The 14,894-nt window shown below is 46.6% G+C and overlaps 1 protein-coding gene across 6 annotated transcripts in view; it reads left to right on the top strand.

Moving 5' to 3' along the window:
* Positions 1 to 14,894, top strand: part of LOC144511194 (A-kinase anchor protein 13-like) — a 441,197-nt gene that overhangs the window by 190,742 nt on the left and 235,561 nt on the right. For all 6 annotated transcript variants that reach the window (XM_078241273.1, XM_078241272.1, XM_078241271.1 and 3 more), the window contains exon 9: positions 12,354 to 12,427. In XM_078241273.1, the coding sequence (XP_078097399.1) occupies positions 12,354 to 12,427 (74 nt within the window). The remainder of the gene's footprint in view (positions 1 to 12,353; positions 12,428 to 14,894) is intronic.

Here is a 14,894-nt window from a genome sequence, read left to right as displayed (position 1 = left end):
TAATCCTGGGGGTGGTGGAGTGAGAGGTCAGGGTTGGAGGGTCAGGAGAGTAGTTGGGGAGAAGTCAAGGGGGTTGAGGGGTTTTGGAAGGTTACTTGGAGGGTTGTGAGGGTAGTTGGGGGGGTGATGTGGGAGGGCAGTGGAGGGGTTGATGTCAGGAGGGTGGTTGGTTGGAGTGGGGGTCTCGAGGGTAGTTGGGTGGGGGTTAGTCGGGAGCTCGGTGGGTGGGTAGGCTAGTTCGGGGTGGGGGAGGGGGGTGAAGCTATTTCAGGGTGCGTGGGAAGGCTAGTTCAGAGGAAGGAGGGGATTAGATCAGCCATATAGTTACCAAAGGTTAGAACTGATTTTGATCCTTCTAACCTTTCCTGGGTAACTGTTCCTCCAAGTGACTTGGAACAATCTGAAGTCTTGGACATTAAACCGGCGATTCAGTGGGTTCCAGACACAGGATAATTGCCCATTGGATGTCCAAACTTCCCTTGCAATTTCCATGTAGTCACTGCAAGTGGACATCGGAGGGGTACTTTAGCACATCTCCTGGAGTACGATCATCCGGAGACCAGAATATCTGGGCCGATGCATCAGCTGTTAAAACGCTATCCTGATGTACTTTTGTCTTACCGACCTTGGCTCCGCATTTCCCAGCATCCCTTTGCAGAGGGAGATGTGGGACATTGTGTTGGGTGTTGTCAGAGGCCTGGAAGTGGTTTGCTGCATGCTGAGACCAGCAAGAAGCATAATAGATGTTCAAAGTTGATAATTCTCTACTTCTTGAAGCAGCAGACACTTTTGCGACGCTGTTGTTTATCAGTCTCTGTCTCAGTTGGATTGCAATGCTGGCACAGTTGGGTGGGACCCAGTGTTATTTGGTGGGAACCTGGATGTTCAATAAATAGGCTGCCGATAAACAAACAATAATTTTGGTGATTGTTGTTACTTCTTGTTTTTGAAGGTATAAATAGTTTTAGGTACGATTTAAGTGCCTGTTTCTGTGAAAAATAACTTGTGTATGGGAGTGGGGGATGTGTAACTTGAACTAATATTTTACAATCTGGCACTAGAGTTGTCTTTTGACACCGAGTTGCAGCAATGACGCCATCTGGCATCTCCCCAGAATCCAGTGTTTCTAACCAAACAGCTCCACGGAGCTTCTTCTGATTTTCTTTTCTCCATCAATTTTCTCTCTCGCTTCCCTTCTCTTCATTCCTCCTTATCCACTCCTCCTATCCTCACTCCCTTCATTAACTCCTCCTTCCTTTGTCCCTCCCTCATGGCCCCCTTTAATTGCTATGATTTTGGAGCATTTTTGGATTGCGAGTGAAGGCGTTGTCACTGGGCTTTACCTGAACCGAGTATAAAATATTAGGCAAAGCTTGTACGCCGCCAGTGTTATGGCACGGTGACAACCCGAGAGGAGAGCATTTGGCCCGTTCCCTCCGTGCCAGGAATAATAAAAAATAGAATGCAACATCCACTGATTCAACTGGTGAAAGGAATGGATGGATGGCTGAGCCATGGAGATAACTGTGCAAGGCTGGATCCCCAGTGTGTGCTCCAAGTTAGCTCATCTCAGGCTTGGTTTTGGCAGGTCCCTGCAATTTACTTCAATCCTGATGATTAGCTCTATCCCACTTTGAGTCCTTTATTTTCATTTTATTTAATTTTTGACTGTCTCTACTTTTTATTTCTTTATTGTCTTTCTTTATTTTTCTTTCCCCCAACTCTTCACCTCCCTTCCCCCCCCCCCCTTTCTTACCTTTCTTACACCCCCCCCCCCCCCCCCCCCCACACCTTCATCTGTCACACAGTTTACCCTCTGATCTCAGCTTCTCTGCCGTTTGGCCATTCGCACCATCTATTCTCTCAATGGGCTGCCATTAGGACTTCTTAGCCTTTCCCTTTTTTTTTGTGGCTATGACTCATTTTTCATTCCCTCACCTTGCAGTATAAATATCTCCCACTTTCCATGCCTTTGAGCTTTGACAAAGAGTCATCTGGACTCGAAACATCAGCTCTTTTCTCTCCTTACAGATGCTGCCAGACCTGCTGAGATTTTCCAGCATTTCCTCTTTTGGTTCGTAGGATTGGGCATGTGTGTCAACACACATGGAGAGTTGGAGATTAGTGGTGCTGCACCCAAACAGAAATGATTTGACGTCTGTTCACCAGTCCCTGCTTGATGTGCTTCTACCTGCCTCCAGTTATCTCTGCTTTGCTCTCCTGTAGAGTCTAACTCAGGCTGGATTAGCATTTCCAATGTGCTGGCTGCTACCCGGTACCTTGTCTAAGTTGCCATTAAGTTCCTGATTTTCACAGACTGTGAATAAGGGGGTTGCTTGACTGAAGGTTTATCAGGCTGATTCTGGGGATGGCGGGACTGATGTATGAGGAAAGATTGATCAGGTTAGGATTGTTTTTGCTGGAATTCAGAAGAATGAGGGGGGATCTGATAGACACTTATAAAATTCTAACAGGACTAGATAGGGTAGATGCAGGGAGGACGTTCCCGATGGTGGGGGGAGTCCAGAACCAGGGGTCACAGTCTGAGGATTCGGGGTAGACCATTTAGGATGGAGGTGAGGAGGCATTTCTTCACCCAAAGAGTGGTGAGCTTGTGGAAGTCATTACCACAGGAAGCAGTTGATGCCAAAACATTGAATGTATTCAAGAGGTGGCTGGATATAACACTTGGGGTGAATGGAATCAAAAGTTATGGGGGAAAAGCAGGATTAGTTTATTGAGTTGGATGATTAGCCGTGATCGTAATGAATGATGGAGCAGGCTCGTAGGGCCAAATGGGCGCCTCCTGATCCTATCTTCTATGTTTCTATGGTGCATGACAAGAAGGCTCAGCCCTGTGCTACCAAGTGTGAATGGGCGCATACTGTGCATTGCAGCAGGGATCATTAGCTAGTAATAGGCCTCCCGGCAAGCTTTTCAATTCACTCTTCAACCTAGATAGATTGAGCTCAATTGTTGCATGCTTATCACAGCCACATTGGCTACGCTGCCTATCCCTGGTTCAATTCCAGTGGTTTTAACAGCTCTTTGGTGGCTGAGAAACCATTCTTTGTGTACGAGCTGCATTGGTGGGTGGTGGAGGACCATTTGACCATGACCTTGTATTCCAACAAACTGAGCCTTATTGGCCAACGTGTCTCACTCTCTCGAAGCTATTTGGAGGGAAGCACTTGGGTGTGAGTGACAGCTACAGTGATTAGAATAGTTGACTGTAGAATAATCTTGCTGAAGGTAATCATTTTACTTTCAGAGGATTTCCAGAAGAACAGGTAATCACATAACTAGAACTGCAAGTGATTTTATAAATGCCTTTCGTGCTCTCTGAATTAGAGATAGCATGACATATGTAAGTATCATAGAATCCCTACAATGTAGAAGGAGGCCATTCAACTCATCGAATCTGCATCGACCGCAATCCCACCCAGCCCCTATCCCCGTAGCCACACATATTTACCCTGCTAGTCCCCCTAAGGGGCAATTCACCATGGCCAATCAACCTAACCCGCACATCTTTGTGCATAATTTGCATGTTTTGGAAAATGGCCAATCAAATTGGTTCCAAGTGTGGACTTGACTTTTGAGTAGGCCTCATGATTGGTCTCCTGGCCTTTCGAATCTGAAATAGGTATGTTGACAGCTATTTTGCTGATTGGCTGGCCTCATGTTCACTCCCGAGGGCTGAGGGATCTTTAATTGCCATCATTTGCTGGTGCTGTTTGCTCCCAAGACAAAGTGTTTCTTTTTTGGCTCAGCAAGCTTCTTTATACAAAAGCTTTTAGCAGGGAGTCGTTCTTTCATGTTTGAGCCAGGTTGCAATGGATTCTTGGGCAGAGAACATGGAGACCTACCAAAGGCATGACCTGAAACTGTGCACAAAATCTAGCCTGTGGCGCAGACATGAAAGGGACAAGGAAGTCTTGGGTTTTTCCAGCTCTTGTGGGTTTTGTTCCAATTTTCTCTCACAAAGTGCCCTGCTTGAAGACTCTGCTAATCCATTGTTCCGCATTGTTCCGAGCAGTGCTCTGCTGATTCAACCAAGTGGCTGTTCTTCATTTACATAGAGGAGGCCACTCGGCCCTTTGAGCCTGCTCAGCCATTCATTAGGTTTATGGCTGATCATCCAACTCAATAGCTTGATCCAGCCTCTCTCTCTCTCTCTTCTCTCTTCTTCCCCCCCCCCCGATCCCCTTCAGATACAGTGCTGCAGCTAACTGCTTCTTGGAAACATTCAATGTTTTGGCCTCAACTACTTTCTGTGATAAGTTTAAGACAGAGCTTGGTGTGACCTCTGATACGGTGCCATCACAGTCTGATCCTGTTCATAGAATCATGGCATCCTACAGTGCAGAAGGAAGCCATTCAGCCGATTGAGTCTGCACCAATCGCAATCCCACCCAGGCCCTATCCCCATAACCCCATGCATTTACCCTAGCTAGCCCCCTGACACTAAGGGGCAATTTAGCATGGCCAACCCACCTAACCCCGCACATCTTTGGACTGTGGGAGAAAACCGGAGCACCCGGAGGAAACTCCACACAGACACGGGGAGAATGTGCAAACTCCTCGCAGACAATCACACAAGCTGAGAATTGAACCCGAGTCCCTGGCACTGTGAGGCAGCAGAGCTAATCTGTTCTCTCTCCTTGTCCAGTGGGGAGTGTTGTAAGAGCTAACTGCTTTTTGCACCGCTCCAAATTTTGGTTTTTTCGTTCTCCGTTAGAACTTGAGTCGGAGCGAAATTTGACTAAACCAGCAGTAGTTGCTCAGTTCAGAGGGGGATCAGGCGGGTAAGTGGTACTGATCCACGTTAGATCAGCCATGATCTTATTGAATGGCGGGGCAGGCTCGAGGGGCTAGATGGCCTACTCCTGCTCCTCTTTCTTATGTTCTTATGAACAGAAACCTGTAAACCTGTGCTGTGAAATAGACTCCATTAAGGAGATGCTTTGTGCCATGAGAAAATTAGAATTCTCTCTGGTGGGTGATGATGTCTCTTATCCACAGCTCATTTGGCACTGGCCAGCCAACATCTATTGTTCGACCACCAACTATGATGGTTGGCAAAGAACCAGACAGCATTTATCTTGAGCTGGTTTGTCAGTTTCTATTTTAAGGCTCACTTTTCAGCTCTGTTCAATGTTCACTGTTTCCCCATGTTGTCCACACTGCATGAAGTGAATATCTATTGCTGAGGAGAAATGGGAGAAAAATAGAAAAGGAAAAATGCTGTCCGAGAGTAGAAGAGTTGGACAAGAATGAGCAGAGGAAGGGGAGAAGAGGGAGACAAATATTACTTTACAGAGAGACAGCCAGTATCATTAGCTAAAGGGACGTTAGAGGCCTTATGATAGGGGCCAGTCTAGAGAAATATTATTCCTCTCTTAAAGTTACAAAGCCAGTGTGCAGAGTGGGCAGGGCAAGCCCTTAATCCATCTCCTTGCTTGTTCCAAAATCCAGTTCAAATTGAGTCCTGTTCATGGTCCCCACAAGAGAGACAAACATACAAGATCCCAGCTGATAAGAAAAGTCATTGCACCCCATCTTGGGCTTGATCTGACACTTGATCTAATTTTAAGCAACACTAAATTGAATCAGAATCTGATTTATTGTTTGGAATGTTAACTGGCTTGCGGAAGGCTTGGGAGGGGAGGCGGGGGGAGCATGAGGAAGCCATGGTGAGGGCACACCGCTCGCCAACATTGTACATGTGGTCGAAGCTTTACTTAGCGGTAACTAAATTGTAACACCCTATGTTGCAGAAGTTGACAGGTAGAATGCTCCTTGAGAACTGGTTCAATGTAATTGCATAATTAATAATACTAGCGGCTGACCTTTAATGGCAGCTACTCAACTCTGGGAGCCTGTCTGTCTGCTACGATTGTGCCCCTGTATTTAGATGGGTGGGGAGTAGGAAGGTGACACTGCCCAGAATTGCTCTCTTCACTGTGCGCTCTGAAATTATTGCCTGTTTGTTCTTTGTATTCCTGTTTAGATCTTGCCACGCATAACAAACAGGGGTTTGTGGCCCCAGTTCTGCAATTCCACCAGTCACATCTTGTATATCATTCATATCCGTGTTTGGCTCTGGATCATGTCGATGTTTAAACAGAGGGTGGAGCTTCTTAGTTTGGGGGTGGGTTGGGGGGGGTGGGGTTGCGGTTGAAATCCTAGAATTTATTTGGGCTTATTTTTGGACTTTATGAATTAAAATCAAGAATGTCAGAAAAAATCTTATACAATTGAGGAAATTTCACAGAATCCCTACTGTGCAGAAGGAGGCCATTCAGTCCATCGACTCTGCACCGACTCCCTGACAGGATATCCTACCCAGGCCCACCTCCTGCCCTATGCCACTTGGAATGGAACCCAGGTCCCCAGCGCTGTGAGGCAGCAGTGATAACCACTCTGCCACTGTGTTTCCCATTTACCTGTATTGTGTGTGTGTGTGTGTGCACGCAAGTACCCAGTATTCAGTGTATTATTTGTTGGCAATGCTCATGCTATGCCTGATCAGTATATATTTTGAGTATTTATTATTATCGTGTTTCTGCAACCAGTGTTGAGTTGGTGTTAATTCTATCTGCATGTATGACAAGTTTTAAGTTTTCATTTATTAATGTTACAAGTAGGCTTACATTAACACCGCAATGAAGCCATTGTCAAAATCCCCCAGCCACACTCCGGTGCCTGTTCGGTACACTGAGAGAGAATTTAGTATGGCCAATGCACCCAACCAGCATGTCTTTCAGACTGTGGGAGGCAACCGGAGCACCCGGAGGAAACCCACGCAGACACGGGGAGAACATGCAGACTACACACGGACAGTGACCCAAGCTTGGAATTGAACCAGTGTCCCTGGCGCTAACCACTGTGCCGCCAAGGTGGTCACGAGACACACTGTATTCACTGTGTAGTGTGTCTATGCTTGTATACTGTATCAGTATTCAGTGTCCATCACGTGTCTAGACGAGCATGCTCTACAAGCAATGTGTCACCCGTGATGAGTTGAGGATCTCTGAACCAATATGTGCGCTTCGAGAATGATGTGCGGGAGTGTTCTGCCTTTGTTTTGTTGGTTGCTTTTGAAGGCTTCAGTGAAAGCTTGAAAAATTTTGGGTGGCTTGAGCAGACTTTCGGTTCAAATCCAGGGGGGACGAAAGGGAACCCAAGATTAATGGAGCATCTCTGAAGAAATTTGGTAAATTGGGTGAGCTGTTGTTTCGTGGCTTTGGAGAAAGGGAGAGAGAATCGTAGATTAATGTTGAGTTAATTCAGTACTGAATTGATGAAACAATATCTTGCATTAACTGTGGTGACGAATGAAGCAAGCACTTGAGCCTGTAGCTCCTTTCATAGGGTCAACGTGGAAAGGGAAGTTTATTTGAAGCATCCTGAATACAGAATCAATAAATATGCACTAGACGTGTGCATTTCCTTAACTTGTGTATAAGCAGAGCGTTTGGAAGTCACAAAACACAAGCTGAAAATGCTGGGAACACAAAACAACTCTGCAAGCTTCTAATGGAGGACAGGCTGGTTAATGTTGAAGTCAGCACTCGTTTACTCCTCAGCAACTTCCGCCTGATACGACTCAGTGTGGCCATTTATAGAAAAGTACTTTGCTGGGCATCTCCAGCTAAAATTAGTATTTTGTTGAGTGGTTGAGTCGATAAAAGACTGACCATTCAAAAGAGTCCATCCAGATCCGGAGAGTTGCAAAGTCTTTGGCAGGATGACAGAGTACCTCCAGAATAGACAGGAAGTCCCATTGATTCATTCTGATTTCCGTTTGATTCTCTTTCTGTCTCTTCTCATGGGAATGATTTTATTATCCTGTGATTATAAAGTCTTTCCCCTGCTTTCGTCCGTTCTCCCCTTACCTCTCTCGCCTCCCCCACTTCTCTGGCCCCCTGCCTCTCTCTCACCCGCTTTTGTCCCCTGCCTCTCTCTCGCCTGCCCTCCCCATCTCTCTCTCTCTCGCCCGCCCTCCCCATCTCTCTCTCTCTCTCTCCCGCCCGCCCTCCCCATTCCCCCCATCTCTCTCTCTCTCTCTCGCCCGCCCTCCCCATCTCTCTCTCTCTCGCCCGCCCTCCTCCCCATCTCTCTCTCTCGCCCGCCCTCCCCCCCTCCTCTCTGGCACCCGCCCTCCCCCCACCTCGTTCCCTCTCGCGCCTGCGCCCTCTCCCCAGCCCCTCACCCTTGTATCTCCCGCTGTTGAATATCTTGCTCCCAGCATCTATCGTGGATTATCTTGACTATAAAGCCACCCAGTGGTCATTTTGAGTCCTGCAGGCTTTGAGATCTGATCCAATGTATCATGAATAAAATAGCAGCACCAAGTGTTCATACTTCCAAGTGTGCAGTACTGGAGAGAGGGTTGAGAAATTTAACACTTGGTAACACTTATCCACTGCAGCACTTGGATCAGATTTTAGTTGGCGGATTTTGGGTGAAGGACGCTCTGCTTGTCCTTGTTGCTGCTTTTGGAGACCTAACTTGCTCCATTAAGCTAATCGGCTAAAAACACATTGAATCCTGTAATGATCTGCTGAACCTGATGTCCTTTTAGATAACATGTCCTTTTTGGTAATTAAATCTTTTTGTTGGGAACCCACTTTGAACTGATTGCTCGGAAGTGTGTGACACAGGTTTTTTGTTCGTACTGTCGTCTGTCTGCACAGGGGTATCTTGTCTCCCTCCCCACCCCCACCTGTGCACTGGCCTCCTGATTGCTGGCCTTCCCCAGAATCCCCCCCTCCCCCACACACGTTGGTCAGCCCTGATCGCCCTCCTCCCTCCCTCTCCCACTGATCCCAATGGCAAAGCATCACAGAGAGCGACAAGGATTGGACGTAAGCCGAAAGAAAAGTGGCAGAGCACGAAGAAAAGGGAACATGTCCGACCCCAAAAATCCCCCATCGATCCCAATGCAGAGTGGCAGCAGGTTGCCCCCTCCCCCCATGGCACTGCACTAGTAATGATGAGATCCAGGCTACGCCTCATTGGACATGGAATCAAATCCCACCATGGTAGCTGGTGGAATTGAAATTCCGTTAATAAATCTGGGATTGAAAGCTAGTCTCATGACCAGGAAACTTTCATCGATTGTTACCACTAATGTCCTTTAGGGAAAGAAATCTGCAGTCCCTCCCTGGTCTGGCCCACATGTGACTCAGCGTTTACTCTTGATTCTTTTCTGCCCTCTGAAATGGCTTCGAAAGCCATTCAGTTTGAGGACAATTGGGAATGGGCAAATAACCCACTTCCCACGGCTGATCCCTGAAAATTCTGAAATAAATAGGCTTTTGGCTTGTCTCTCTTCATTGCCTTGCTCTGTTCTCTTGTCAGCAAGAGGTCGGACATTTACAGACTATGACCAACGCTTGCTTTGGGAATTTGACAAGTTTTTACTCAACTGAATGACATTACTCGCAATGATTCAAACAGCAAATTAAAAAAAAAACTCAACCCTTAACACAACTTCTCTGTCTCTGGGCTATGATCTGCTTTTAATTTGTCGCAGACTAGTTGGCAACACTGGTTGGCTGGTGATAAACTGCTTCCATGGACTTGGGAAATCTGGATGTTGGAAGGAGTTTGCCCACAAAACAACTGTGACTACACTCCCAAAGTGAATCAGTTACTCGTGAAGCACTTTGGGACATCCTGAAAAGGATTTATACAAATGTACGTTTGTTCTCTTTGACTGCAGTAACAGGAAGAAGTCTCACAACACCAGGTTAAAGTCCAACAGGTTTATCTGGTAGCACCAAGCGCTATCACATAAACCTGTTGGACTTTAACCTGGTGATGTGAGACTTCTTACTGTGCCCACCCCAGTCCAATGCCGGCATCTCCATATCCTGCAGTACAGGATACTAGTCTCGACCAGTGAAATTGTGTTGATCAGTGGACATGGTGATGCCTCACTATTTCTTGCTCAGCATGTCCTGGTTATTAACTTGTTAATATTTCCCCTGCAGAGATTCCATGAATGTGATAGAATCCATGTTAAGGTGCATTGTACATGATCCTTGAAAGAGTGCACCTGTAAGACCATAAAACATAGGAGCAGAAGTAGACCATTCATCCCATCGAGTCTGCTCTGCCACTCAATGTGATTTTTTAAAATTCATTTGTGGGACGTGGGGCATTACTGGCTGGGCCAGCATTTAATGTCCATCCCTCATTGCCCTTGTTCAGAGGGCAGTTGAGACTCAACCACATTGCTGTGGATCTGGAGCCACATGTAGGCCAGACCAAGTAAGGATGGAAGATTTTCTTCCCTAAAGGGACATTAGTGAACCAGATGGTTTTTTCCGACAATCAACAATGGTTTCATGGTCATCAGTAGATTCTTAATTCCAGATTTTTTTATTGAATTCAAATTCCACCATCTGCCATGGCGGGATTCAAACCCAGGTCCCCAGAACATTAGCTGAGTTTCTGGATTAATAGTCCAGAATCATGGAACCCGACAGTGCAGAAAGAAGCCATTTGGCCCATTGAGTCTGCACCGGTCACAGTCCCACCCAGGTCCTATCCACCCATTTGCCCTAGCCAGTCCCCCTGACACTAACGGGCAATTTAGTGTGGAATCCACCTAACGCGCACATCTTTGGGTGCCTAGCGATAGTACCACTAGGCCATCGTCTCCCTGACTCATTATGCTGTCTGATGTTTATTTAACATGCGGATGCTCTTATCCCCTCTTTTCTTAATCATCTTTTCTCTGCTGAACCGAAAGCAGATTCGGCCTCTATCCAGTGGTTGACATGGAGATAAGTTACATGCTCCGTTTTTAACTTTACAGCCCGTCCACTTCTTTGGGAGTGCCCTGTTGTTATTGAGCTGTCTGCAGAGCAGGGAACCATTGAATCAGCTGGGGGTAAGGTGGGATGGGAGAGGAGGATGAAACAAAGAGACAAGATGAGCCTCAATTATTGATGAAGTATGTTGCTGTAGCAGTTGTCTTGTACTGCATTGTACAGTAGCTTACCTTAAAAACGTTTTAAAATTTGCTCATGGGACTCAGCCAACACTTATTGATCATCCATTATTGCTCTCCAAAGGGTGGTGGTGAGCTACCTTCTTGAACCCCTGCAGTCCATGTGGCATAGGTACACCTCCATTGCCGTTAGGGAGGGAGTGCCAGGCTTTTGACAAAGCAACAGTGAAGGAACAGCGATATATTTCCAAGTCAGGATGGTGAGTGAATTGGAGGGGAACTTGGAGGTGGTGATGTTCCAGATATCTGTTGCCCTTATACTAGGTGGTAGAGGTCCCACGTCTGGAAGGTGCTGTCAAAGGAGCCACAGTGAGTTGCTGCAGTGCATCTTATAGATGGTACACACTGCTGCCATTGTGCGTTGGTGGTAGGGGATTGGTGTGAATGTTAATGTGGTGGATGGGGTGCCAATCAAGCAGGCACCCTTGTCCTGTATAGCATTGAGCTTCTTGTGTTGTTGGAGCTGCACCCATCCAGGCAAGTGGGGAGTATTCCATCACACTCCTGACTTGTGCCTTGCAGATGATAGATAGTTTTGGAGATGGCAGTAGTTCAGTTTTGGAGAGCCAGTGTCACACTAAAGCCACACTAGTTTTGGAGAGCCAGGAGGTGAGTTACTCACTGCAGGATTCCTGGACTCTGATCTGCTCTGGTAGCCACAGTATTTATATGACTAGTCCAGTTCAGTTTCTAGTTAATAGTAACCCCCCCAGGATGTTGATTGTGGCAGATTCTGCTGATGGTAATGCCATTGAATGTCATGGGGAGGTGGTTGGATTCTCTCTTGTTGGAGATGGTCATTGCCTGGCATTTGTGAGGCACAGATGTTATTTGCCACATACCAGCCCAAGCCTGAATGTTGTCCATGTCTTGATGCATGTGGGCATGGACTGCTTCAGTATCATGTATTTGCAACCATCAGCAAATATCCTCACTTCTGATCTGAAGGTAGTTGGGCCTAGGACGCTATCCTGAGGAACTCCAGCAGTGATGTGCTGGGGCTGAGATGATTGACCTCCAACAATCATCTTCCTTTGTGCTAGTTTATTGTAGTGCACGTATGAACCCGAGTGTGTGTTTATACAATGGAGCTAGCTTCATGAAACACTAAAAAGAATGTTCCTTTTGCATGATGAAGACCAACAGAATGTCAAAGGGTTGGCTCATCAGTTGCCTGTATGGCATTGTAGTCACATTGTAGGCGATGCACACTTTGTCTCACTATTGGATTATGTTAATGTTCCAATTTGTTGTGGCTGTATTGAGCACATTCATTCTGTGGTCTAGATGGTGACTGATGCATCTCCCTCTTTCCAAATTACAGAAGGGCTCCAAGAGGATGAAGTTGATGGTGTCCAGAAATTGTCTGAGGATCTTGCTGACTTTGTCGCTGAACTGGTAAGTGAATGTCAAATGGACATGGATGTCTCCAGAGAGATTCATCACAGTTGCTTCTCCCCCATAGTGTGTGGATTAATTGCTGTGCCTGGTGTACATTCAGTTTTTCTGACTGCTGAAAAGACACACTTCCCAAGTGAAGGCCAAAGTCTGCTGCACATTGATTTGTTTTGATTTGTTTTATTACTGTCACATGTATTAACATACAGTGAAAAGTATTGTTTCTTGTGCGCGATACAGACAAAAGCACACTGTTCATAGAGAAGGAAAGGAGAGAGTGCAGAATGTAGTGTTACAGTCATAGCTCGTGTGTAGAGAAAGGTCAACTTAGTGCGAGGTAGGTCCATTCAAAAGTCTGATGGCAGCAGGGAAGAAGCTGTTCTTCAGGCAGTTGGTACGCGACCTCAGACTTTTGTACCTTTTTCCCGACGGAAGAAGGTGGAAGAGAGAATGTCCGGGGTGCGTGGGGTCCTTAATTATGCTGGCTGCTTTGCCGAGGCAGCGGGAGTGTAGACAGAGTCAATGGATGGGAGGCTGGTTTGCGTGATGGATTGGGCTACATTCATGACCTTTTGTAGTTTCTTGCGGTCTTGGGCAGAGCAGGAGCCATACCAAGCTGTGATACATCCGGAAAGAATGCTATCTATTTGCTTTCACTTGCACCAGTTTGCACATTTTATTGAATCCAACTGTGCACTCTGGATGTACAAAGTAGCGTCCTGTTGGAATGTGTTGAATGCATCCTGAAATAGCTGAAGACCTGTTGAAAGTGGCTTCACCGCTCCAGGCTTTTGTACATATTAATTCCAAATTCATTAGACAATACAGACTGTAGCGTTGAAACTGACGCACAGTATGATGATGCCTTTATGTTGCTTCGTTTTGTCAAAACTGCTGTTTAAACTATTAAATAAACAGGACATTGATTCTTCACTTATTTATTTTAAAGCAAAGCTGCTTCACCTCAGAATAAAAATGTAAAAATTGCTGGAAACACTCAGCAGGTCAGGCAGCATTTGTGGAGAGAGAAACAGTTAACATTTCAGATCCAACGCCCTTTCACCAGAACTGGGAGAAGTTAGAGAATGTAATTTGTTTTGAACAAAGGGTTGGTGGGACAAGGACAGAAGGAAGGTCTGGAAGACACGGGAAATTGAATGAGGGGAGAGTTAGTCTTCACGGATCAAAGGGAAAGGTGAAGGGGTAAGACAAGAAGCAAGGAAACAAAAGGTGTGCCTGGTACGGGTGTGCGACTGTGGGCGGCACGGTAGCACAGTGGTTAGCACTGCTGCTTCACAGATCCAGGGACCTGGGTTCGATTCCCGGCTTGGGTCACTGTCTGTGTGGAGTTTGCACATTCTCCTTGTGTCTGCGTGGGTTTCCTCCCACAGTCCAAAGATGTGCGGGTTAGGTTGATTGGCCATGCTACAATTGCCCCTTAGTGTCCTGAGACGCATAGGTTAGAGGGATTAGTGGGTAAAATATGTAGGGATATGGGGGTAGGGCCTGGGTGGGATTGTGGTCGGTGCAGACTCGATGGGCCGAATGGCCTCTTTCTGTACGGTAGAGTTTCTATGATTTCTATGACTTCCTGGAAGCAAAAATAAGAGAAAAGCCAAAACATTCAAAGTTTATAAGTAGGCTTACATTAACACTGCAATGAGGTTACTGTGAAAATCCCCTAGTCGCCACACTCCGGCGCCTGTTCGGGTACACTGAGGGAAAATTTAGCATGGCCAATGCACCTAACAAGCACGTCTTTCGGACTGTGGGAGGAAACAAGATGACCCGCAGGAAACCCACGCAGATACGGGAAGAACGTGCAAACTTCACACAGACAGTGACCCAAGCCGAGAACCAAACCCATGCTGTGAGACAGCAGTGCTAACCACTGTGCCACCCCTTCTTTTAAAAGGAAACAAAACAGGGGGAACTGCTGTTTACATCTGAAATTGCTAAACTCAACTTTATCGAAAACTTGTGTTCAGCTTCACTGCAATACAAGTTAAGGTTGGCCATGATAAATTGTCCCTTAGTGTCAGGGGGATTAGCAGGGTAAATATATGGGGTTACAGGAAATCATAGCAAATCATAGAAATCATAGAAACCCTACAGTGCAGAAGGAGGCCATTCGGCCCATCGAGTCTGCACCGACCACAATCCCACCCAGGCCCTACCCCCACATATTTTACCCGCTAATCCCTCTAACCTACACATCCCAGGACACTAAGGGCAATTTTTTAACATGGCCAATCAACCTAACCCGCACATCTTTGGACTGCGAGAGGAAACCGGAGCACCCGGAGGAAACCCACGCAGACACGAGGAGAATGTGCAAACTCCACACAGACAGTGACCCGAGCCGGGAATCGAACCCAGGACCCTGGAGCTGTGAAGCAGCAGTGCTAACCACTGTGCTACCGTGCCGCCCCACCACTGTGCTACCGTGCCGCCCCACCACTGTGCT

Source organism: Mustelus asterias, chromosome 24 (assembly GCF_964213995.1).
Source record: "Mustelus asterias chromosome 24, sMusAst1.hap1.1, whole genome shotgun sequence".
Lineage (NCBI taxonomy): Eukaryota > Metazoa > Chordata > Chondrichthyes > Carcharhiniformes > Triakidae > Mustelus > Mustelus asterias.
Note: the sequence above shows the minus strand (reverse complement) of the source record. Positions and strands in the feature narration are given on the sequence as shown.